Source organism: Neoarius graeffei, chromosome 14 (assembly GCF_027579695.1).
Source record: "Neoarius graeffei isolate fNeoGra1 chromosome 14, fNeoGra1.pri, whole genome shotgun sequence".
NCBI lineage: Eukaryota > Metazoa > Chordata > Actinopteri > Siluriformes > Ariidae > Neoarius > Neoarius graeffei.
This window is the reverse complement of record NC_083582.1, coordinates 49272805-49299258: the sequence shown is the minus strand read 5'-3', so window position 1 is coordinate 49299258 and position 26454 is coordinate 49272805. Positions and strand designations below refer to the sequence as shown.

General features: G+C 39.6%; 1 protein-coding gene across 1 annotated transcript in view; it reads right to left on the bottom strand.

Annotated features, from left to right (window-relative positions):
- Nucleotides 1-1069: 1069 nt before the first annotated feature.
- tbkbp1 (TBK1 binding protein 1) overlaps nucleotides 1070-26454 on the bottom strand; it is a 49278-nt gene continuing 23893 nt past the window's right edge. Inside the window, exons 6-9 of the mRNA XM_060939894.1 lie at nucleotides 23679-23740; nucleotides 16807-16922; nucleotides 13563-14359; nucleotides 1070-2524 (exon numbers count right to left, since the gene is read on the bottom strand). Coding sequence (XP_060795877.1) covers nucleotides 2393-2524; nucleotides 13563-14359; nucleotides 16807-16922; nucleotides 23679-23740 — 1107 coding nt within the window. The 3' untranslated portion in view covers nucleotides 1070-2392. The remainder of the gene's footprint in view (nucleotides 2525-13562; nucleotides 14360-16806; nucleotides 16923-23678; nucleotides 23741-26454) is intronic.

Below are 26454 nucleotides of genomic sequence, written 5' to 3'. Positions count from 1 at the left end.
CAGATTTGGTGAGTGATCACTCTGTTCCTGTGAATAATATTTTGGAGTGCACGGTAACAGGAGCCATATTCACAAAGTCTTATCCCCTGAGTTATTTAAGAATATCACAAAGTAGTCGCACACCAAATGACAGGGCTAGAAGAGAAGAAGTTCCAGAGAGGGCTTGCATTTTTTTTTCTGAGACGTCAGGTCTAAGGAAGAGAAACATCAGCAATAGCTCTTTAAATAACTCCTGAGTGAACTCTTGTGAATAATGGCTTAAGGTTTGCTTCGTTTCTACATTGTAGGACTCTGAATAAAGCTGCTAGACTGACTTAAAATGTGTGCATGTTGTATGTGCTGTTATGTGATTTGTAGCAGACACCCTGTGCATGCAACGGTCACCACATCCTAGATGAACACATTACATTTTGCACTTTAACCAGTAATGGTAATGGTATGCTTGATTGGTACTTGATCATTACTTTCAGTCAAGATATAAACCTGGTTTTTCCCAATCTGTCTCTGTGATGATCATAGTGTACTGTTTATCTACTTTCTTGGTCTCTCATATGGCCACATTAAATGGTCCTCTTTATATGACATGATATAAAGTGCATTTCTCAGCAATCAAGTTACTAAATTGTCTTTTTTATTTATGATTTGGCCAGTGCATTTAGACTCGGTGGTCTTCCCGTGCTATGTGACAGCCAGTGTCTGCTCATAGCTATATTTGGGTATGTAATTTAGGCTTTACTAGTGTGATCATGCTGTTCTACTTTCTCTCTTTAGTAGCTCAATAATTGGGTCACTGGGATATTGAGTGTCCTGGCTATTCACAATGATAATAGAAATTGCAAAAAGAGTTCACAGTACAGGACACACTAGAGCGAGTAGCCAGAAATGTAGCTAATTAACATAACGTACTGTATTCTAGTCTTTGCCTCCAGGGTTGAATTAAAACAATGCATGTAATTCTTAGTTAACAAACTTTCCTTTTGCTTTTCAGCAAGCTATTTTCTCTCCTCTGAGCTTTCAAAATGCCTATCTATATACATAGTAGATTTTACAATTTCATACACGTAAATAGTTTTAAATACAGATCAAGTACATTTATAGTACAAAAAGTAAAGCATTTTGATACAACAGCTCTGCAATTTGGTCATAAAAAGGATCCTTATTTTGTCAAGTAGATCTTAGATGCAGCCATATTCTCCACTGTTTAGTTCACTGGAAAATGAGTCAGTGTCAGAGTGCTGACTGTTTCGGAAAAAGGTTATGTTTGTGTAATATTTGAAATAACAGTGAAAATCATATTTATGCTATATTTTTAAAAAATGCAATATCATATTTAGTCTTGTTAGTCTAGGAACTCAAAGCCTTCAGACCATTCTTACTCACAAGTCTGATTAATATGATCCAGTATGATATTCATTGGTCATTAGTTAGGTATCAGCATCTGATGTTTGTTCTGGTAATGCTCTTTAATTTTCTTCATTCAAGAACTTTGTATACAGGAAGACAAATAATAGATGCAGTTCCAAGTTGACAAGTTATGTGTATTATATTATGAACTACATACATCTCTATGTATAGTTTTGTTAAAGGGACAGTCTAGCAATCTAAGATATAATTAAGAAAGGCATTTGGTAATATTAAAAATAAATAACATCTATACTGCCTTAGGGTTAGTAACATTTGTGAAGATAAATCGGATATTAAGGGTTCGTATAAATGCTGAAATTTAGATCCACTTACAAAGGTAGTCATCACCCAGGGTACTATATTGACACTTTTACAATGGTCATGATGTCCTGCCCTGCAGGACACCATCTTCTCAAAATTTACACAGTCTTCAATCACTCATTATGAAGTTTAACTAACTGTGTGGCTTTTGGATGCACCTTTGTGGACAGGCCTGGAATAAGCAATGAAGGATCGTGGAAGCTATCGTTTAAAATAAAAGAAAACAGCCTGCACAGCATTCTCCAGTACGGAAATAATATATAGGTTTTTTTGTTTGTTTGTTTTTTTTTAATAAGCCCACCCAGAGCCAGACGAACACTGTGGTTATTGCGGTGTATCTGTATATGACTGTTTTATTGTCTGCTAAGGAGAGTCAGCCTGTAACAACTCTGAGATTTAGCTTGATATCAAAAAAGACAACAGTTGAAAGAATTAAATTAAGCCAACACTGTGTTTGGAAGGTGTTGTGAAACTTTTATCTCTTAGTGCCATTTCTATTTATAACCTTAGACTTTACCATACTGTAAATCTGTGTTAATCCTCAGGTTATGAGGATCTTATCTCAGTTGGCTTACTCTCCCCTTCATTTTAAATCGTCCAGCTAAAGCTGTTGGAACAGTTGTTGGGTGTTAAAGTGGGTTTAAGGGAGAGTGTGTAGATTGTTGGGTCAGATCTTGCTGTTCTCCAAGTGTGAGTCAATGTGCTTGATCAGGGCATCATCAGGGTAACCAACAGGAAAGATGAGTTGGCACAGCGGGCAGCTCCTCACATCACTCTCCTCCTCTGTCTCTATCCACAGCTATAGACAGAGCACAGATACACATTTTATTATTAATGCAATGCACACATTATCATAATATACTGTACACAGATGATCCTCATTTCAACTTTCTAAAAATACATTTTTAACATGTTTAAATTTTTTATTTATTCATGCAGGGGTGCTACAGTTGGAATTTTTTTCACAGTTAGGATAACCTAGTCAAAAAACATCATAGTTTCATGGTATTAAGTCTATATGCACATCCGTATACTGTACAGTGTCTTGCAAAAGTATTCATCCCCCTTGGTGTTTGTCTTGTTTTGTCACATTACAAGCTGGAATTAATATGGATTTTTGGGGGTGAGCACCATTTGATTTACACAACATGCCTACCACTTTAAAGGTGAAAATTGTTGTTTTATTGTGACACAAACAATGATTAAGATGGAAAACCCCCCCAGAAATCTAGAGTGTAGTATTCACCCCCCAAAGTCAACACTTTGTAGAGCCACCTTTTGCTGCAATTACAGCTGCAAATCTCTTGGGGGTATGTCTGTATTAGCTTAACGCATCTAGCCACTGGGATTTTTGCCCATTCTTCAAGGCAAAGCTGCTCCAACTCCTTCAAGTTAGATGGACTGCTTTGGTGTACAGCAATATTCAAGTTATGCCACAGATTCATAATCGGATTGAGGTCTGGGCTTTGATTAGGCCATTCCAATACATTTAAATGTTTCCCTTTAAATCACTCCAGTGTAGCTGTAGCAGCATGTTTAGGGTCATTGTCCTGCTGGAACGTGAACCTTTGTCCCAGTCTCAAACCTCTGGCTGACTCAAACAGGCTTTCCTCCAGAATCGTCCTGTATTTAGTGCCATCCATGTTTCCTTCAGTCCTGACCAGCTTTTCTGTCCCTGCAGATGAAAAATATCCCCACAGCATGATGCTGCCACCACCATGCTTCACTGTAGGAATGGTGTTCTCAGGGTGTTGGGTTTGCACCACACATGGCATTTCCCATGATGGCCAGAAAGATAAATTTTAGTCTCATATGACCAGAGAATCTTCTTCCATGTGCTTGGGAAGTCTGCCACATGCTGTTGGGCAAACTCCAAATGTTTTTTTTTAAGCAATGACTTTTTTCCTGGCCACTCTTCCATAAAGCCCTGCTCTGTGGAGTGTACGGCTTAAAGTGGTCCTATGGGCAGATACTCCCATCTCTGTTGTGGATCTTTGCAGCTCCGTCAGTGTCATCTTTGGTGTCTTTGTTGCATCTCTGATTAATGTCCTCCCTGCCCGGTCTGTGAGTTTTGGTGGGCGGCCTTCTCTTGTCAGGTTTGTAGTGGTGCCATATTCTTTCCATTTTGCTATAATGGATTTAATGGGATATTCAAAGTTTGGGATATTTTTATAACCCAACTCTGATCTATACTTCTTCACAACTTTTGTCTCTGACCTGTTTGGAGTGCTCCTTGATTTTCATGTTGCTCGCTCAGTAGTGTTGCAGAGTCAGGGTCCTTCCAGAGCAGGTTGATTTATACAGACATCATGTGACAGACCATGTGACACTTTGATTGCACACAGGTAGATCTTAATCAACTAATTATGTGACTTATGAAGTGAATTGGTTGGACCAGCTCTTATTTAGGGGTTTCATATGAAAGGGGGTGAATACCTATGCACACTCCAGATTTCTGTTTTTTTGTTCATCTTAATTATTGTTTGTGTCACAATAAAATAACAATTTTCACCTTTAAAGTGGTAGGCATGTGTAAATCAAATGGTGCTAACCCTCCAAAAATCAATTTTAATCCCATTTTGTAATGCAACAAAACAGGACAAACACCAAGGGGGATGAATACTTTTGCAAGATACTGTACACTGTACTGTATATAACAAAAGCCAAATGGGTTTGGTTTGATTTACTTGGTAATTAATCACAGGGTGATACCCCCTGGGCTCTATGAACCTATTTTTTCGTCCATCAATTTGTGCGGGAGGGTAAGGGCAATAAATAAATAAATAAATAAATAAATAAATGTGTTGTGTGTGTGTGTGTGTGTGTGTGTGTGTGTGTGTGTGTGTGTGTGTGTGTATACACACACACACACACACACACACACACACACACACAAAGAAAAAGAACAATATATAAGATTCGATGAGAAATTATCTGGCATTCCATATACTAATGGCTCTTAGGAACAGAAAAAATAAAAACAAATGCAACATGATTCCTGCCAACGCACAGTATAAAGATAATGGTGTTTCATTAGCTATATGCTGGTGCCTGTCTCCCAGACAATATTTCCTGTACATTTTCTCTTATACAAAATACAAAAATAGTGAAAAAGTCACATGATAGACAGTTCTTGTGTTTAGTTTCATGTGACAGCAGAAATACAGATTTGAGGATCAGCTGTGCTTTTGCAGGGATCTCCCCAGGTGAGACATCATGTACGGTAAGATGTGTGCCTTGTCTGCGAGTGGTGGTGTAGTGAGTGCACCCCTACAACACCCATCACCTGGTCACATGCCATTCCAGTAACATAGTGCAAAAGGGTTAGTGATTCACAGATGTGCACATCATGTAGATGTTTGTCAAAAAGTTGCAAAGATGCTAGTGGCAGTGGGGGTAGCACTGTAACGTGTTTACAACAGTAGCAGATTATACAGCCAAGGGATTTTCAGTGCAGATGGATCTCCTGTGCAGAGAAACAGAGGTTGCTGTGGTACAACCCCGATTCCAAAAAAGTTGGGATGCTGTGTAAACTGTAAATAAAAACAGAATGTGATCATTTGCAAATCATGATAACCCTACATTTCTTTGAAAATAGTACAAAGACAATTTATCAAATGTTGAAATGGAGAAATGTTATTATTTTTTGAAAAATATATGCTCATTTTGAATTTGATGCCAGCAACACATTTCAAAACAGTTGGGACAGGGGCATGTTTAGCACTGTGTTGCATCACCTCTACTTTTAACAACACTCTGGAAACATTTGGGAACTAAGGAGACCAGTTGCTGTAGTTTTGAAAGAGAAATGTTGTCCCATTTTTGCCTGATATACAGTTTCAGTTGCGCAACAGTTCGGGGTCTCCTTTGGCATATTTGCACTTCATAATGTGGCAAATGTTTTAAATGGGAGACAAGGCTGGACTGCAGGCACACCAGTTTAGCACCCGGACTCTTTTACTATGGAGCCAGGCAGTTTTAATATGTGCAGAAAGTGGTTTGGCATTGTCTTGCTGAAAGAAGGAAGGCCTTCCCTGAAAAATATTTTGTCTGGATGGCAGCATATTGCTCTGAAACGTGTCATTCAGCATTAATGATGCCTTCCCAGATGTACAAGCTACCCATGTCATGTGCACTAATGCACCCTCATACCATCACAGATGCTGGCTTTTGAACTGTGCACTAATAACAATCCGGATGGTCCCTCTCCTCTTTAGCCTGGAGGACGTGGTGTCCATGATTTCTAAAAACAATTTTCGTCAGATTCGTCAGACCTTGGGACAATTTTCCACTTTGCCTCAGTCCATCGTAAAAGAGCTCAGGCCCAGATAAGCTGGCAGCGTTTCTGGATATTGTTTATATCTAGTTTTAACTTGCATTTGTGGATGCAGTAATGAACTGTTTTCACAGACGATGGTTTACTGAAGTGTTCCTGAGCCCATACAGTGATTTCCACTACAGACATGTGTCTGCTTTTAATGCAGTGTCTCCTGAGGGCCTGAAGACCACAGGCATCCAATGTCAGTTTTCAGCCTTGTCTCTTGCATACAGAGCTTTCTCCAGATTCTCTGAATCTTTTAATGAAATCATGTACCATAGATGATGTGATCCCCAAATTCTTTGCAATTTTACATTGAGGAACGCCTACATGTCAACTTATACGGTTTCCCCATATTTTGTACGGGAAAATGCAATTTTTTTGGCTAATACGGCGTACACTGATTTTCATACGGGAAAATTACATTTTGCATCATCCGAGATTTTTTCCGTTACTCCGAGAAAATTTTCTTAGCATCCTCCATTTATTTTTTCAAACACGCATGCCCAATGAAATGGAACTATTTTTGATTTATGGTTTTCTAGTTGCATGTGGTTTTCTTGGTCATTGATTTGTGGTTGAGCAGTCCTAACACGCATGCCCAATGAAACGGAACTATATTCGATTTGTGGACCATTTTTCAGAGCTAATGAAAAAATGTTTCCTGATTCAAAGACTGCACAGGTAAGCATTTGTGTGTGGTTTTTTTTTTTTTTAAGTTTTACTGTTTGCATGTAGGAAAGCTTCCTCCATTATCATGATAATTTAGGGAGGTGATACTGGGAGGCACCGTTTATACAATGGCAACTGTAGTTACCCGGCGATTTCGCTTCCCTAAACATTTTAATTGCTGATAGACATTTTATCCTCCTGAGAACCAACCCATACACTTGTGTCCTCTGTAGTTGACATTTGTTTTACGTGCACACCCTCTTACTCTTTCAAGCTATTCACTTGAATCCTGGTGTCTTGTAAAGAGTGCATCCTTTTTTAAAAAAAAAAATCTAAATTGTAAGTTGTTTTTTTTTTAACCCTACCTAGTAAGGAAATCACAACAAAAGAGAAATTGAGAGACACATTTTTTCTTTGTTCCCAGGAGGATATGTAGACACAGATGACCAACACTTGTTACTACCATCAGTCATCAGTAAACTGGAAAAGTATTGAATGAAGAATAATGGTGGTAATGACCATTGGTAACCTGTCTCTTAAATGTGTAGTAGGGAATGAAAGCAATTTAACACCATCTACATGTTTGTCGTGCTCTGATTTTCTTTTATTGACCAGGAAAATAATCTGTACTTGCCAGTTATGTACGTAGACCTAACCTTTTATTCATTTGTTGTTCACCCAGGATTTTGCATGCAAACAAACGAAGACAACCATGGTTGTCAAAGGAAGTTTAGCCCCTGCTTATACAAATCTTGTCGTCAAAAAAATGCGCCAGCAGCCGTTTAGCCTTATGATAGATGAGAGCAAGGACAGAAACAGCACCAAGCACTTGGTCATTCTGGCACGCATTTTTGAAGATGTCTGTGTAAAAACCAGAATGCTGGATTTACCAGAACTTGCTTCTGGTAAAGCTTCAACGATATTTGAAGCTGTTGACAGCTTCATGAGGTAAGAATTTATTCTTTAAATTGTAAAACGGTGTGCCAGTTTGCTAAATCTGTATACCTGTTTAACAATCTCGATTGGAAGTGTGTAGTAATATGTATAATATTATAAATACCTTTGTAACTTTTATAATTACAAAATGAGCACTAATGCATATTTTCAGTGAAAATTACATCCCCTGGGCCAACATGGTTGGGTTTGCAAGTGACAATTGCAACACCATGATTGGCAGGAAAGATTCTGTTTTGACCAGGCTCCAAGCAAAAAGTCCCAAGATTTTTTAGGTATGTTTCATGTGTCATAAGTTGATACATTTTATATATATAATATATGTATATATAATAACATGCACCAAAATTTTATCAGAATAGTACTCCAGTACTGTACTTATTCTACTGTTGTTTCTGTTTCAGCATTGGTTGCATTTGTCATTTGGCAAATCTTTGTGTGAAGGCCGGTGTGAAGGCGCTGCCATTTAAAGTAGATGACCTTCTGGTGGATGTGTTCTACTTTTTCTACCACAGCTCAAAATGCATTCAGGACTTCAAAGAATTTCAGCAGTTTACAGAGGTTAGCTAACAGACCTATCGTATTACTAAAACATAAGGAATATTTGAGATTTTCTTCTGGTAGTCTTCCAGCTTTTTCTCAATTAATTGTTCTACATTAAATTCTAGATAGAGGAGCAGCAGATCTTGAAGCACTGTCCTACCCGTTGGCTGTCCCTAGAGAAAGTCTGCAACTGCCTGCTGAGCCAACTGCCGGCCTTGCGAAGCTACTTTGCCAGTCATAAAGATATTGAGAAACCGAGCAAAGTCAAGTCGATAAATGACAGGCTACAGGAACCCCTGACTGAGCTGATACTGTTGTTCCTGCAGTACACTATGCCAGTGCTCAATCAGTTTAACATCCTTTTTCAAGGGGAGGATTGCATGGTTGGCAGTCTCCTCCCCGAGATGGACAGACTTCTACGGAAGTTTGCTGTGAAGTTCTTGGAGCTGAAGCATGTCAAGTCCTGCAGGAACCTTAGGGAATTTGATGTGGGCAACCAGGAGCTGCAGCAGTCCAATGACAAGCTGGCAGTGGGGCCTGCAGTCAGATCTCGCCTGGTGGAGCTAGAGGAAGACCTGGACGCAAAAACTGTCCAGGTCTTCTTCTCCTCTGTCAGAGGATTTATGAGGCTTCTGTCAGGAAGATGATGGATAAATTTCCATTTTTTCAGTGACGTGTTGGTCAATCTTGCAGTGTTAGATCCATCTAAAAAGGATGACCTGGACTATAGTGGTGTTGTCAATTATACTTCCTCTTTTGGCTTTTACCTGGACCTGGAGCAGTTGAAGGAAAAGTGGGAGGACTTTCAGCTTATGCCAGATGATGTTGTGCCATGCAGGGCAAATGATGGCAAAAAAGTACCAATAGATGTATATTGGGGAAAGGTCTTCGATGTAAAAACTGCTCTGGGTGTTGCCAGGTTTCCAGTGCTGAAACAACTTCTTACTGCTTTGCTGTGCCTCCCACATAGCAATGCAGATAGTGAGAGGGCTTTTTCATTGGTTAGGAAAATTCATACGGAGTACAGAAAAAATATGGCTGAAGACGACTTCAGGAGAGGTCACTCACAGCATCCCCCCCGACCATTGATGGTGCTGCAGTGGAGAGGGTGAGCAGCACCAAATTCCTAGGGGTGCACATCACTGAGGACCTCTCCTGGTCCAACAACATTGCATCACTGGCCAAGAAGGCTCAAACTCAGTCAGGCTGTCTGTTGTTGCCCAAATGAGGATGGGTTCCCTTTTGAGTCTGGTTCCTCTCGAGGTTTCTTCCTCATGTCGTCTGAGGGAGTTTTTCCTTGCCACCGTCGCCACAGGCTTGCTCATTGGGGATAGATTAGGGATAAAATTAGCTCATGTTTTAAGTCGTTCAAATTCTGTAAAGCTGCTTTGCGACAATGTTTATTGTTAAAAGCGCTATACAAATAAACTTGATTTGATTTGATTTGAAACTCGCCTCTACTTCCTCCGCAAACTGAGGAGTGCACGAGTCCCACCCCCCATCATGTGCTCTTTCTACAGGGGCACCATTGAAAGTGTCCTCACTGGCTGCATCACTGCATGGTACGGAGGTTGCAGTGCCTCCTGCCGGAAGACTCTGAAATGCATAGTGAACACGGCCAGCAAGATCATCTGTACCCCTCAGCCCTCCCTTACGGACATCTATCACTCCCGTCTCACCCACAGAGCCATCAGCATTGCTGGTGACACCTTCCACCCTTCACACTCACTCTTCAGCCTCCTGCCCTCAGGGAAAAGGTATCGGAGCCTCCGGGCCCGCTCCACAAGACTGCTAAACAGCTTCATCCACCAGGCTGTCAGGTTGCTGAACTCTATCCACAACCTACCCCCATCCCTGGTCTGTAACACATTCATTCACGCAAGAAAACTACCTCATCCGTTTGCACATCACACCACAAACATTAGCATTACTCATCCGTTTGCACATCACACCACAAACATTAGCATTACTGCTGTATCTGTTGCTATTGCTATCATTTGCACTAATGTCATATACACTTCATAAGCTGCTCTTCTAGCACCTTTTCCGTTATTGTACTGTATTGCACTACTGCTATTTTGTACACTGTTTGATTTTAGAGTGTATTTTTAGCCATATTATCTATATTTATATATATATATATATATATATATATATATATATATATATATATATATATATATTGTTTTTCTTAATTTTTTTATCTATATTTATATTTATTGTTTTTCTTAATTTTTTTTTGTGTAACCTTTATCTGTTTTTTACAAGTAAGGTGAGAGAGAAACGGCATTTCGATTCTCCTATATGTCCTGGATATATAGTAAATTGACAATAAAGAATCTTTGAATCTTTGACACATTAACTGCATATCTGCAAATTAAAATGAACTGTGATGAGGAGCTACAACTGCTGCCCAAGCAGTGATTTTATAGCTAGTGCCAAATCTGCAACATCTTTGTACAACAAAGAACGCTCCGAAAAGGAATAAGATTCAAATTCTTGTTATAAATTACTGGGAAGATTTTCAATTTAACTTCATTACTTATTAATATTTTCACTTATCCTTGTTTAGATAATATACTTGATGTGGTTCAGTCATCTTTAGTTGACTTAATATTGATTTAATATTAATACATTTTATTTGCAAAATTTACATCAATAATTCTGGTATTACTAATACAATGTATATTAAATAATTAAGTTTATAGTTCAGTCATTCTCTTTAGTAGATAACTGTTTACTTGATTGTACATATAGTCCTTTTTAATTCAGTTGTTTTCTCTGGGATCTAAAATTTATTTTTATTCAGTGCATGCTTATTTGATCCCTTTAACTTGATGCAGTGTGATAAATATGCCTATTACAATAGGAGTGTATAATGTGGAATAAAACAATCTGCTTTGGATATTGGATTTTTTTTCTCATGTATAAGGGCTCATGGGTGTTTGTAAGGGAAAAGTACAGATTTTGTAAGGGCATGGGTAACTAAAGGTTGACATGTATGAGAACATTATTCTTAAATTGTTCCACTGTTTGCCCATGCAGTCTTTCACAGAGCTGTGAACCCCTCCCCATCTTTACTTCTGAGTGATTCCGCCTCTCTGGGATGCTCTTTTTATACTCAATCATGTTACTGACCTGTTACAAATTAACCAAATTAGTTTTTTTTTAGTATTACACAACTTTTTCAGTATTTTGTTGCCCCGTCACAACTTTTCTGAAACGTGTTGCTGACATCAATTTCAAAATGAGCATCTATTTTTCATAAAACAAAATTTCTCAGTTTCAACATTTGATATGTTGTCTTTGTACTATTTTCAATGAAATATAGGGTTTCCATGATTTGCAAATCATCACATTCTGTTTTTATATGTTTGTGTCCCAACTTTGTGTGTCCCAACACAGTGTCCCAACTTTTTTCGGAATTTGGGTTGCATAATTTAGGGGGAGTTCAGACAGAGAGGATTGGAAATGGATTTTAATCATTATTTTGAAAAATTCAAAAAGGAAGTACAGTGGTGCTTGAAAGTTTGTGAACCCTTTAGAATTTTCTATATTTCTGCATAAATATGACCTAAAAGATCATCAGATTTTCACACAAGTCCTAAAAGTAGATAAAGAGAACCCAGTTAAACAAATGAGGCAAAAAATATTATACTTGTTAATTTATTTATTGAGGAAAATGATCCAATATTACACATCTGTGAGTGGCAAAAGTATGTGAACCTTTGCTTTCAGTATCTGGTGTGACCCCCTTGTGCAGCAAGAACTGAAACTAAACATTTCCGATAACTGTTAAATCAGTCCTGCACACCGGCTTGGAGGAATTTTAGCTCATTCCTCTGTACAGAACAGCTTCAGTTCTGGGATGTTGGGGAGTTTCCTCACATGAACTGCTTGCTTCAGGTCCTTCCACAACATTTCGATTGGATTAAGGTAAGGACTTTGACTTGGCCATTCCAAAACATTAACTTTATTCTTCTTTAACCATTCTTTGGTAGAACGACTTGTGTGCTTAGAGTCGTTGTCTTGCTGCATGACCCACCTTCTCTTGAGATTCAGTTCATGGACAGATGTCCTGACATTTTCCTTTAGAATTCACTGGTTCAGAATTCATCGTTTCCTCAACGATGGCAAGCCGTCCTGGCCCAGTGCAGCAAAACAGGCCCAAACCATGATACTACCACCACCATGTTTCACAGATGGGATAAGGTTATAATTCTGGGATGCAGTGTTTTCCTTTCTCCAAACATAACACTTCTCATTTAAACCAAAAAGTTCTATTTTGGTCTCATCCATCCACAAAACATTTTTCCAATAGCCTTCTGGCTTGTCCACATGATCTTTAGCAAACTGCAGACGAGCAGCAGTGTTCTTCTTGGAGAGCAGTGGCTTTCTCCTTGCAACCATGCCATGCACACCATTGTTGTTCAGTGTTCTCCTGATGGTGGACTCATGAATATTAACATTAGCCAATGTGAGAGAGGCCTTCAGTTGCTTAGAAGTTACCCTGGGGTCCTTTGTGACCTCACCGACTATTACATGCCTTGCTCTCGGAGTGATCTTTGTTGGTCGACTACTCCTGGGGAGGGTAACAATGGTCTTGAATTTCCTCCATTTGTACACAATCTGTCTGACTGTGGATTGGTGGAGTCCAAATTCTTTAGAGATGGTTTTGTAACCTTTTCCGGCCTGATGAGCATCAACAACACTTTTTCTGAGGTCCTCAGAAATCTCCTTTCTTCGTGCAATGATACGCTTCCACAAACATGTATTGTGAAGATCAGACTTTGATAGATCCCTGTTCTTTAAATAAAACAGGGTGCCCACTCACACCTGATTGTCATCCCACTGATTGAAAACACCTGACTCTAATTTCACCTTCAAATTAACTGCTAATCCTAGAGGTTCACATACTTTTGCCACCCACAGATATGTAATATTGGATCATTTTCCTCAATAAATAAATGACCAAGTGTAATATTTTTGTCTCATTTGTTTAACTGGGTTCTCTTTATCTACTTTTAGGACTTGTGTGAAAATCTGATGATGTTTTAGGTTATATTTATGCAGAAATATAGAAAATTCTAAAGGGTTCACAAACTTTCAAGCACCACTGTAACTGTCCCATCATAAGCCGTGACTAACTGTTAAACTGTAAATAGACTACTATCAGGCATATACAGTACTAATGCCCCCAGTGATTTTTGGTCTTTGTACAGAGTCATTGAGGGTTACAGGCAATTCTCAAGGGCCCATTAATGGTGCCTGGTTCTACCAATTCCAAAGGCTAAATACCTAACCAGAATTTTTTTTTAGGGTATCAAACAGAGCTTGGTTGTCTACTTACATTAATGGAAGGCCAGGACTGGGCATGTTCTGCATGCAGGTATCCAGGTGAGTGGCAGCTTAAGGTATTGGGGCGAGTTGGGATGGGGAAGGCTGAACAGGAAGCAGGGCCTCTCATGCTGGATGCGGGGCCAGAAGTCCCCAGTGTCCGCGGTGGACTGATGGGGTGAGGGCAGGTCCACTCTTCCTCATCCTCTGAAGAGTGTGGTGGCTGAGGAGAGGTATGTAGTGTTGCTGCAGCAGGCTGAGGCTCATAATGCAGATGTGACAATTCTGCATGCTGGAAAGAGAGCTCTCTGGTATGTCTCGGTGATTCAGCCATACTTCCTTCTCCGCCGATGGTCTGAATCCCAGGCTGGGAGCCTCGTCTTTGGGCCAGGATGTGGCCATGCTGCTGCTGCTGTTGTTGCTGTTGTTTGTGGTAGCTCTCAACGTAAGGACGTGGCTTAGGCAAGGTGGAGACAGGATCAAGGGTAAACCGTGGTGGACGCTGATAGGCTGAAGGGTCTGCAACTTCTGAATAGCTGCGGCGCCCTTGGAAACTGGCTCTTAGGTGCTGAGTAGGGGGTCTGCAGGTGTAGGAAGCCGGGCCATCGTTAAGTTCAGCCAGGGGTGAGCGGCGGTGCATGTCTGGGGAGAGACGCTGCAGCACCGGAGAGCGACGCTGCTGAATAGGCGAATGGTGCTGTTGAATTGGGGAATGACGCTGTTGGATGGGGGAATGGCGTTGCTGGATGGGGGAGTGTCTTTGTGGAACAGGTGAGTGCCTCTGGTGAGGCACAGGAGAATGGCGTTGAACTAAAGATAAGAAATACAATGGAAAAGTTATACATTTCAGTACAGCTCTTATCTCTGTCATGACAGCTCTTAGACATTTCATCTTATGGCATCTCATATTAGAGGTGTACACAATACCACTATCTGCAAATGTATCAAAATATTTTATGTAAATCCCAGCAGTATGCCCCGGAAACACTGAAAAAAACAAAAAACAAAACAAAAAAGCCCCAAACAAAACACAAGGCGGCAGCGTAGTCATTATTCATTCACAAATTATAATAACAAACAGCAATGCAACTGATTAAGCTAGCAACAATGCCTTTCCCAAATCAAGAAAATATTATACCAGAGTTCATTTTAGGCTTTTTTTAAAAAATAATATCAAAAAAGTTCACCGGACATGTTATCAGAATCTAATACAAAGTTGGCATGCAGCGCTGCATTTCAGTATAATGCCTGTGTGATTTTTCAGGAAGATATTCTTTAATAACAATTGAAAACATTATTTTAAAAATGCCAAAGAAACACGCATAATGAATGCACAACTTAATATTTTTCAAATTCATGAAATGATTTTTGAAGACGGGCGGCACGGTGGTGTAGTGGTTAGCGCTGTCGCCTCACAGCAAGAAGGTCCTGGGTTCGAGCCCCGGGGCCGGCGAGGGCCTTTCTGTGTGGAGTTTGCATGTTCTCCCCGTGTCCGTGTGGGTTTCCTCCGGGTGCTCCGGTTCCCCCCACAGTCCAAAGACATGCAGGTTAGGTTAACTGGTGACTCTAAATTGACCGTAGGTGTGAATGGTTGTCTGTGTCTATGTGTCAGCCCTGTGATGACCTGGCGACTTGTCCAGGGTGTACCCCGCCTTTCGCCCGTAGTCAGCTGGGATAGGCTCCAGCTTGCCTGCGACCCTGTAGAAGGATAAAGTGGCTAGAGATAATGAGATGAATGAATGAGATTTTTGAAGACACCAGCAGGGTTACGCTGCCCTGTACACAATGTGTTGTCTGTATGAGCTATGAAGTGGCAACTCAACAAATAAAAGCATATTTCCTTTGTGAATTTTAAGCCAGTTTGGGCACAAATATGGTTTTATTTTGGAGCTAAGTAAGGCAGTGTTTTGACTGGGCTCCAGGAGCAAAACACTGATGATAGACAAAAAAAAAAAAAAGAATTGTGCGCCTCCAACTGGTAAATAAACATTGTCTTTGTCCCAAGACCTTCATACTCATGGTCTTAGTGAGTATAAAGAAGGAAAGCAAAAGTCTCCCACTCATGCAATGTTTTTTTGTTGCATCCTGTGGGACTGCAGTCTCAACTGCCCTGTGAAACTTCCTGGCAAAAAAACCTTCTGAATACGGACTTATTTGTATTCATTTAGAAGGCAATATCTGTTCAGTACAAATAATCTAGTTGTATTCCTACTCCATAGTAATTTAGATCAAATGCACTTAATATACTCATTGTCTTACTACCCAAACCAGTTAATGCGTCAAATTTCAGGACTGGAACTTAATAAAAACCTGCACATTTGCAAATGTGTACCGTATAATTAGAATGACTCATAGGACACACAGAGCACTCTAAAGATACACTGATGTCTTTAATGACTTCCCCTTTCTCCTGTGCCTTTTTATAGCCTTCATCATTTTTCCAAATCATGTGTGGGTGAGCTTCATCTCAGTCAACCATTTCTTTGTTTCTAAATAACCTTTACACATTTGACTGCAATAGGTAGAACAACCTATTCATTTTGATGTGACTGAAAAGTGACAATTGAATCTGACACTACCAAATATGTGGGGCTTCCTGCCAAGGAGAGATAGCCATCAGCTATTGAGAGAGAGAGAGAGAGAGAGAGAGAGAGCGCGAGAGAGAGAGAGACAGAAAGCAAGAGCACATGAGAGAGAGAGAGAGAGAGAGAGAGAGAGAGCATCACCACCAACTTTAAATCAGTAGCAGTTTTTCTCTATCTCCGCTTCTGCTTTTAGTCTGGTTTCCTTTATCAAAGGGGAAGCAGTATTTTTGGTTGTGCGGTTGGGTGCAGAATTTGAACAGATAAGGAGATAGTTATTTATGCTTTCAACAGGAGGGTCTTACAGCAAACATTACACAGTTTATAGAAATATACAGTCTCAAACCAGATATAATAGAATGCTCTTATATTTTGCAGTCACGGGTGCATCAGGGTTTGTTTAATTCAATTCAATTCAATTTTATTGGTATGGTAGTGTTAACAATAGACATTGTCACAAAGCACCTTTACAGAACTCTAGATGTAGATTTCTATCTTGAGCTATGTACATAATTCTCTGTTAGAGAGGCTCATTATGAGCAAACCGATGATGGAAATACCATGCCATGAGCCATTCCAGTGAGTCACAATGAGTATCATCTATTCTTTCACAGTCTCACTCCGTGACAGTGTACATTAAGGCTAGAATACTAATGAGTCTTGAGTGTTTGGTACCTGGGCTAGTGTCTTCCTGTGAGGCTTTCCGCAGGATCTCCGTCTGTTTGGTGCTCAGTGCCTGCAGCCTGCTCAGCTCTTCAGTCAGCTCAGTGTAGGCCAGAGCCAGATTCACTCTGAAAGACAGAAATGGGGGATGTAAATGTTTGATCTTTGTGTCTTTGTGACTGCTAGACATCATATTACACTGCAAAAAAAAAAAAAAGAAAACTGGATTTGAGGAGAAAATTACATAATACTAGTGAAATTATTTTGCTGCATGGACAGATATTTTTACTTGATTAGACATCTTAGAATAAGTTGGTTGCAATCTACTGCAGAACTAGTTTTAATACTCTCAGAATTGGTGTCTTGTATTCTTCTAATCGGAAATGCTAGATCGTTTCAACTATTTTCAAGATATTTTCACTCGCTAAGATATCATTTTTTGCAGTGTAACGCATAGTGCATTCCACAGAGTAACTGGGAGTTCACCATCATAGCCTTAAACTCATTATATTTTAATGTCAGTGTGATAAAGTGTTGAAATGTTATATACAGAGAAAAATCACATTCGTTTGTTTCATACATAGTAGTGTGCTTAATTACAGAAATCTAGTAAGAATAGCAATAGAACTTGTGCTAGCGTGCGCACACACCCACACACACACACACGCACACGCTTTTTCAAATCCGATCACGCCAAACGACTACGTCACCATGGCAACCAAGTCAGTTTGCTCTGTCATTATCAATACAGCAGCAGAACAAACTACATGCTACAACGTTATTCAGATTACAGTTGACTTTTCCATTTGTGCTATTTTTATTAGAATCTGATGCCTTAATCAAATTTGTTTCTGTAACATCTTAAACTTTAGCAATTTAAGTCAGTTTTATTTTCACACATTGTTTTAACCTTGCCACCTTTAACCTTGGTGGAGGGAAATAAATAAAAAAAAGACAAACAAAACCACTAGATATTTGTTACCAGTTAACCGCTTGGTACAGTGTGCACTGAAATTAATCACTATCTTATTTCTACTCTAACCTAAAGATGCACTGCAGATTAGGCTTGAGATGACATGTCATTTAAAAAAATAAAAATAAGAGAAGGGAGATAAGTATGAAAGACTGTAGCACACTGAAATTCCATCTGTCATCAGATCACCTTTATCTGATCACTTACAAACCAATTTTGCACAAGTCACCCAGGCTTTGCAATAAAATGGCAGATCTCTACTCATAGCTCCTCTGATGGTGTCAGATAAGAGGCTATGGGGAGAATTTAGACTGACTTGGCATGTAAGCAAGTGCAAGCAAGCAAAACAGCATGCACTTTTCCCCCCCTTTCCAACCTTGTATTTTCACAGGAGGTTAATTAAAGTAGTTGAGAAACTATTCATTATGGCACTGGAACATTCAACTCAATTAATGTGTGCAATACTCTCTAACTAACTAAGCACTGCACATATTTACTGGGAGGGTTCTCTTCTCACTCCCTGTAAAGCTCTCAGTTGAAAGTTAGATGCAATACCAAAAAAAAAAGCAAAAAAATGTAAAAAGGGATGACAGCTTTGACACAAAAGAGAATTAAGCACCATATGCATTTTTTGTTTTATTCTGCGCTTATTGACTGTAGAATATAAAGTAACTATAAAAAGTTGTTTCTTTGTAATGTCCAATATACAGTGGTGCTTGAAAGTTTGTGAACCCTTTAGAATTTTCTATATTTCTGCATAGATATGACCTAAAACATCATCAGATTTTCACACAAGTCCTAAAAGTAGATCAAGAGAACTCAGTTAAACAAATGAGACAAAAATATTATACTTGGTCATTTATTTATTGAGGAAAATGATCCAATATTACATATCTGTGAGTGGCAAAAGTATGTGAACCTTTGCTTTCAGTATCTGGTGTGATCCACTTGTGCAGCAAGAACTGCAACTAAACGTTTCCGGTAACTGTTGATCAGTCCTGCACACCAGCTTGGAGGAATTTTAGCCCATTCCACCGTACAGAACAGCTTCAACTCTGGGATGTTGGTGGTTTTCCTCATATGAACCGCTCGCTTCAGGTCCTTCCACAACATTTCGATTGGATTAAGGTCAGGACTTTGACTTGGTCACTCCAAAACATTAAATTTATTTTTCTTTTTAAACCATTCTTTGGTAGAACAACTTGTGTGCTTAGAGTCATTGTCTTGCTGCATGACCCACCTTCTCTTGAGATTCAGTTCATGGACAGATGTCCCAACATTTTCCTTTAGAATTTGCTGGTAATAATTCAGAATTCATTCTTCCATCAATGATGGCAAGCCGTCCTGGCCCAGATGCAGCAAAACAGGCCAAAACCATGATACTACCACCACCATGTTTCACAGATGGGATAAGGTTCTTATGCTGGAATGCAGTGTTTTCCTTTCTCCAAACATAATGCTTCTCATTTAAACCAAAAAGTTCTATTTTGGTCTCATCCGTCCACAAAATATTTTTCCAATAGCCTTCTGCCTTGTCCACGTGATCTTTAGCAAACTGCAGACGAGCAGCAATGTTCTTTTTGGAGATCAGTGGCTTTCTCCTTGCAACCCTGCCATGCACATCATTGTTGTTCAGTGTTCTCCTGATGGTGGACTCATGAACATTAACATTAGCCAATGTGAGAGAGGCCTTCAGTTGCTTAGAAGTTGCTCTGGGGTCCTTTGTGACCTCGCCGACTATTACATGCCTTGCTCTTGGAGTTATCTTTGTTGGTTGACCACTCCTGGGGAGGGTAACAATGGTCTTGAATTTTCTCCAATTGTACACAATCTGTCTGACTGTGGATTGGTGGAGTCCAAACTCTTTAGAGATGGTTTTGTAACCTTTTCCAGCCTGATGAGCATCAACAACGTTTTTTCTGAGGTCCTCAGAAATCTCCTTTGTTCGTGCCACGATACACTTCCACAAACATGTGTTGTGAAGATCAGACTTTGATAGATCCCTGTTCTTTAAATAAAACAGGGTGCCCATTCACACCTGATTGTCATCCCATTGATTGAAAACACCTGACTCTAATTTCACCTTCAAATTAACTGCTAATCCTAGAGGTTCACATACTTTTGCCACTCACAGATATGTAATATTGGATCATTTTCCTCAAAAAATAAATAACCAAGTATAATATTTTTGTCTCATTTGTTTAACTGGGTTCTCTTTATCTACTTTTAGAACTTGTGTGAAAATCTGATGATGTTTTAGGTCATATCTATGCAGAAATATAGAAAATTCTAAAGGGTTCACAAACTTTCAAGCACCACTGTATATTATAATAAAGGCATGAAAATAAATTACTTAAAAAGGCGACGCCAATGAGAAAGCCAGTGAATGCAATTACCAGCAAACAGGCATTTTATATTTAATGAGGAAGTCCCACTCTACTCATGCAGATGTGTCACACACGTTCATGGCTAAAGCTAAATGTCAGGAGGAAGCACAGGACAGCACAGAATCAAGCTACAGCTATTACAATACGACATCTGGTTTATAGAGTTTAGTGTCTTACAAAGAGTAGCATTACAATTCGTGAAGATTACATTAATTAATTCTGGCTTCTGGTACAAGTCCTACAAGCAAAAAGATGCAACATGCAAGCGTCTCTGCTGGTGTTCTGTAAGCTGTAGCATTAGAGCTTTACTCTTACCATAGTGCTCGTCATGTCGCAGCACTGCTGCCCTGGCCATGTTGGCAACCCACGTGCTGCTCTACACACTCACACTAAACAGGAACGCTCTGAGTCTCTCCTGTCGCTACAGGTGTCTGACCAGAAACTCATTCTGTCATCATACTGTCTATAGTGAGACACTCAAAAAATCTGCAAGGCTCATTGCTTAATGTTTTAGACAAAGTGTGACTTTTCACACTTACACACACACACACACACACACACACACACACACACACACACACACATGCGTAAGCGTTTACTGACAGTCTTGTAAATATCTCACGTTTGCTTCACCTCTAGCTTAGAGCACCTGGAAGTCTTTGAAAGTGTGAACTCCTTCTGATAAATGTGTAAAATAGTGCACTGCAGAGGAAGCTAGTGTGATCACAATAACATTGTCTGTCAGCCTAATACTAGTGAGTACAGACATTAGTACATGTGCATCATCTATAGATGATCCATAGAGTGGATCTTTACAGAAATGTGACACTTCGTGTGTGTGTGTGTGTGTGTGCGTGCGTCTGTGTGTGTGCGTGCGCGTGTGTGCGTGTGCGTGCGTGTGTGTGTGTGTGTGCGTGCGTCTGTGTGTGTGCGTGCGCGCGCGCGTGTGTGTGTGTGTGTGTGTGTGTGCGTGTGCGTGCGTGTGTCCTGGGTTGTGTGGGCATGCATGTTTATGCGTTGTGGAACCTTTGAAACGATATGGATGAGTCTAAGAATGTATGTGTGTGGGAAGCTGATTCGAGAGGGCCGTATGAGCTGTATATGACCTTTGCTCTGAATCTAAAAGTTTGAAATTTTGTTTACTTGACACTGACAGATGTTGCCTCAGAGGGTACATATCCTGCATTACTGAATAAAACATGACTATCAAATTGTTCCAATAATCTCAGTTAGCACAGCCCACACTCCACCGTCTCCAATCTCTTCACACACTAAAACCAAGCACTTGTGACAGCCGAGCTGCTATTATCTCATATTGGAGAAAGAACAAATACAAACGGAACAGGACATTTGGATGATAGAAAATAATAACCAAACTCTGTGTGAATAAAATATTAAAACTAGAAGGGCACTCGGTTGAGTCTATATCTCCGCCAAGCCACATATTAGAATATCCAGGTGTTTACTTTGTTTAGATACATAACCAGATTTGCATCAAAATCTAATCAATTGATCCTTGGACTATGGGTCACCTTTCCTCAAAATTTTATCAAAATCTGTGCACTATTTTTTGAATTATGTTGGGAAAAGACAAACAAACAAACAAAAAATGAAAAGCCGTGCAGAGCACGATACTTGCGAAAATCACAAAGAAACGGAAGTTATGGCCGATTAGGTGTTTTTACAAGATTTGACCTTGATGACCTTGACCTTTGACCTTGACCCACCAAAAACTAATGATGTCTTTATGTGACCCTAGTGAGTTGTCTGTGCATTTTGGTGAAGATTGGTCAATCACAAAGAAATGGAAGTTATGGCCGATTAGGTGTTTTTATACGACTTGACCTTGGTGACCTTGACCTTTGACCTTGACTCACCAAAAACTAATGATGTCTTTGTGTGACCCTAGTGAGTTGTCCTGTGCATTTTGGTAAAGATTGGTCAAAAAATGATGACGCTAGAGCACCAACAAACAAACAGACAAACGGACAGATCAACATACTTGCAAAAATCTCCGATTTTCGCAAGTAACAAAAACAAACGTAGGCGAAAACATAATCTCCTCCAACAAAGTTGGCAGAGGTAGTAAGAACCTAATGTGTTTCCAATCTGTCAGTAACTACTGAATATTTCTTACTTAGCATGTGCTGCTGGCACAGTTTATATGAGGAAAGCACTGGCTGTGTATAACGTTACTGTATATAATTCATTATCATGTGAAACTTTATAACTTGCTGCAATGCCATTTATATATCTGCTGCTGGATAACATGTTATTTTTATTATAACAAACACACAAATCCCTCCTTCATACAAACACAAACAGCTTCCTCTCGGAAAAAAAAAATATGGTCACAATGCATGGTCAGGAAGTACACAAAATATGTTATCTGTTATATATGTTACATCAAAAAAAGAAAAATTTCTTATAATCTTTTTTCGTAGGGGTTTTTTGTTGTTGTTGTTTTTCCAGTTCAAGATTCAAAGATGTTAGAACTGTTTTATTATAGGATACATTTTTGGAGTAAATAAGAGACACTCCAAAATTTTAAGCTCATCTACAACTAAATAAAACTATAATACACTAAAAGCATAACTTCTATAGCTTTAGTACATTTGGGATGAGATATTAAAAAGTTGATGGGCAAATTGTTTAGCTAATTTTTTCTCATTTACATTTCTTTTTCCTTCTGAAAAAATAGTGATAAAAATAGTGCTGCATAGTTAGTTAGATTAGGAGTCTCTGGCTGTGATTTATCTGTTAATCTCTTTCAGGGTCTTATAAAGGTTCACCAGAATTAAGTAGGTTTACAGGAAAATGGCCATTTCAGTGAAGAATTTCTTTAAAAACTTTAGAAAATCACCAAACACAAACCACAGAAAAAATATTTCAAGGAAAATTAGAAAAAAAAATATTGCAAACAGCTTTGGCCATTTACATTAAATGCTAGCACTTACAAGAACTAGGTTTGCGATTCAGACAGAGAAGACGAAGAGAAAGGGGAAGCCACTGCAAAATTTTGAGGTGAGTGAGGTGGAAAAGGAGTGGGTTTCTAAACACACACCTCTGTAGTGTGTAGTTTCAATTTTCTCATATTTTCTCCATCACCCAGCAAATGCCAGGCTGTTAGGTAGAGGACAACGGAGAGTGGAGGAGCTCAGAAAACAACTCTGACGGAGGAACTAAAGATTTGTGGGGGGGTTTCAGTGTGTATGTAAATCTTCAGGAAGGATATGAATGTTTTAAGCCACTGCAATAAAACCTTGGCTTGCTGGTTTAAAAAGTCCTATCTTTGTTCAGGACCCATAGTGCCCTCTACTGCTCAAAGTAACGTTCACTGTGTGACGTAGAGACTGTGACTAACTGTGAATGCTGTGCATGACTCTGAATGCTGTGAACAGCTAATAAACCTTCAAATCAACACTGAAGGCCAAACTCTGGGGAGGAATGTGGTAAAGCTCATTAAATGCAGTTTATATTACAGTAAATGCTTTGAAATCAGGAGTCTGTACGTAACCACTTACTGTTCATCTCCCACCTTCTTTATCCATTCCATGTCACACTGGGCACAAGTGGAGCTCACATCCTGCAGCACATACAAACACAAGAAACACATATCACAGCCTCATGTGCAACACATGTACAGTGGTGCTTGAAAGTTTGTGAACCCTTTAGAATTTTCTACATTTCTGCATAAATATGACCTAAAACATCATCAGATTTTCACACAAGTCCTAAAAGTAGATAAAGAGAACCCAGTTAAACAAATGAGACAGAAATATTATACTTGGTCATTTATTTATTGAGGAAAATGATCCAATATTACATATCTGTGAGTGGCAAAAGTATGTGAAACTCTAGGATTAGCAGTTAATTTGAAGGTGAAATTAGAGTCAGGTGTTTTCAATCAATGGGATGACAATCAGGTGTGAGTGGGCACCCTGTTTTATTTAAAGAACAGGGATCTATCAAAATCTGATCTTCACAACACATGACTGTAGAAGTGAATCATGGCACAAACAAAGGAGATTTCTGAGGACCTCAGAAAAAGTGTTGTTGATGCTCATCAGGCTGGAAAAGGTTACAAAACCATCTCTAAAGAGTTTGGACTCCACCAATCCACAGTCAGACAGATTGTGTACAAATGGAGGAAATTCAAGACCATTGTTACCCTCCCCAGGAGTGGTCGACCAACAAAGATCACTCCGAGAGCAAGGCATGTAATAGTTGGCAAGGTCACAAAGGACCCCAAGGTAACTTCTAAGCAACTGAAGACCTCTCTCATATTAGCTAATGTTAATGTTCATGAGTCCACCATTAGGAGAACACTGAACCACAATGGTTTGCATGGCAGGGTTGCAAGGAGAAAGCCACTGCTCTCCAAAAAGAACATTGCTGCTCATATGCAGTGTGCTAAAGATCACGTGGACAAGGCAGAAGGCTATTGGAAAAATGTTTTGTGGACGGATGAGACCAAAATAGAACTTTTTAGTTTAAATGAGAAGCATTATGTTTGGAGAAAGGAAAACACTGCTTTCCAGCATAAGAACCTTATCCCATCTGTGAAACATGGTGGTGGTAGTATCATGGTTTGGGACTGTTTTGCTGCATCTGGGCCAGGATGGTTTGCCATTATTGATGGAACAATGAATTCTGAATTATACCAGCAAATTCTAAAGGAAAATGTCAGGATATCTGTCCATGAACTGAATCTCAAGAGAAGGTGGGTCATGCAGCAAGACAACAACCCTAAGCACACAAGTCGTTCTACCAAATAATGGTTAAAGAAGAATAAAGTTAATGTTTTGAATGGCCAAGTCAAAGTCCTGACCTTAATCCAATCAAAATGTTGTGGAAGGACCTGAAGCGAGCAGTTCATGTGAGGAAACCCACCAACATCGCAGAGTTGAAGCTGTTCTGTACAGAGGAATGGGCTAAAATTCCTCCAAGCCGGTGTGCAGGAGTGATCAACAGTTATCGGAAACATTTAGTTGCAGTTATTGCTGCACAAGGGGGTCACACCAGATACTGAAAGCAAAGGTTCACATACTTTTGCCACTCACAGATATGTAATATTGGATCATTTTCCTCAATAAATAAATGGCCAAGTATAATTTTTTTCTCATTTGTTTAACTGGGTTCTCTTTATCTACTTTTAGGACTTGTGTGAAAATCTGATGATGTTTTAGGTCATATTTATGCAGAAATATAGAAAATTCTAAAGGGTTCACAAACTTTCAAGCACCACTGTACATGGAAATGCATAATGTAATGCAGGAGTAAAGATCCAGTTTGGATGAAACAAATGGAATGCAGTAAATATATTCAGTAAGAGGTAAGAAGTAAAACCTCTCCACAAACACAGTTTAGTGCTCCGTGTTGAAAGTTTGTGTGTGTGTGTGTGTGTGTGTGTGTGTGTGTGTCTTAACTAAGAAATAAATCATGAAAGGACATGCTGTTATAGGAAAATAATCACCAATGGAGTGGTTGGTTGCAGCCTAGTTGATTATTTTCCTGTAAGAACAAGTTCAGAAGTGTTTTCTTGATGCTAACAAATTTTACTTTATAAATCATCGTGTCTTTTAACTGTTTATAGTTCCCTATAATGTTGTGGGATGTAAATAAAAAAAGTTAGTTCCTGTTATCACTTAGAGTTCTAAAAATAAGCTCATTAAAATAAACTCATTCTCACACCGGCTTCTCTTCTTTCTCTCTCTGAATTTAATAAGACAAAAAGACATCTTGTCACGCTTGCAAGAATCCCAAAAGTGCAAACTCCTCTGTCCTAAGTAGTCTCCCATTGTGAAGTGGTTGCTGGCTGTTACAAAGTGCCTACCCTGGAGACTCATCTCATTCATCTCATTATCTCTAGCCGCTTTATCCTTCTACAGGGTCGCAGGCAAGCTGGAGCCTATCCCAGCTGACTACGGGCGAAAGGCGGGGTACACCCTGGACAAGTCGCCAGGTCATCACAGGGCTGACACATAGACACAGACAACCATTCACACTCACGGTCAATTTAGAGTCACCAGTTAACCTAACCTGCATGTCTTTGGACTGTGGGGGAAACCGGAGCACCCGGAGGAAACCCACGCGGACACGGGGAGAACATGCAAACTCCACACAGAAAGGCCCTCGCCGGCCCCGGGGCTCGAACCCAGACCTTCTTGCTGTGAGGCGACAGCGCTAACCACTACACCACCGTGCCGCCACCCTGGAGACTCCTTTCGTAAATGTTAAATAAACATCTTCTTTGAGAAAGCGTCACCATATAAAGAATCACAGCAACACTTTTAATAC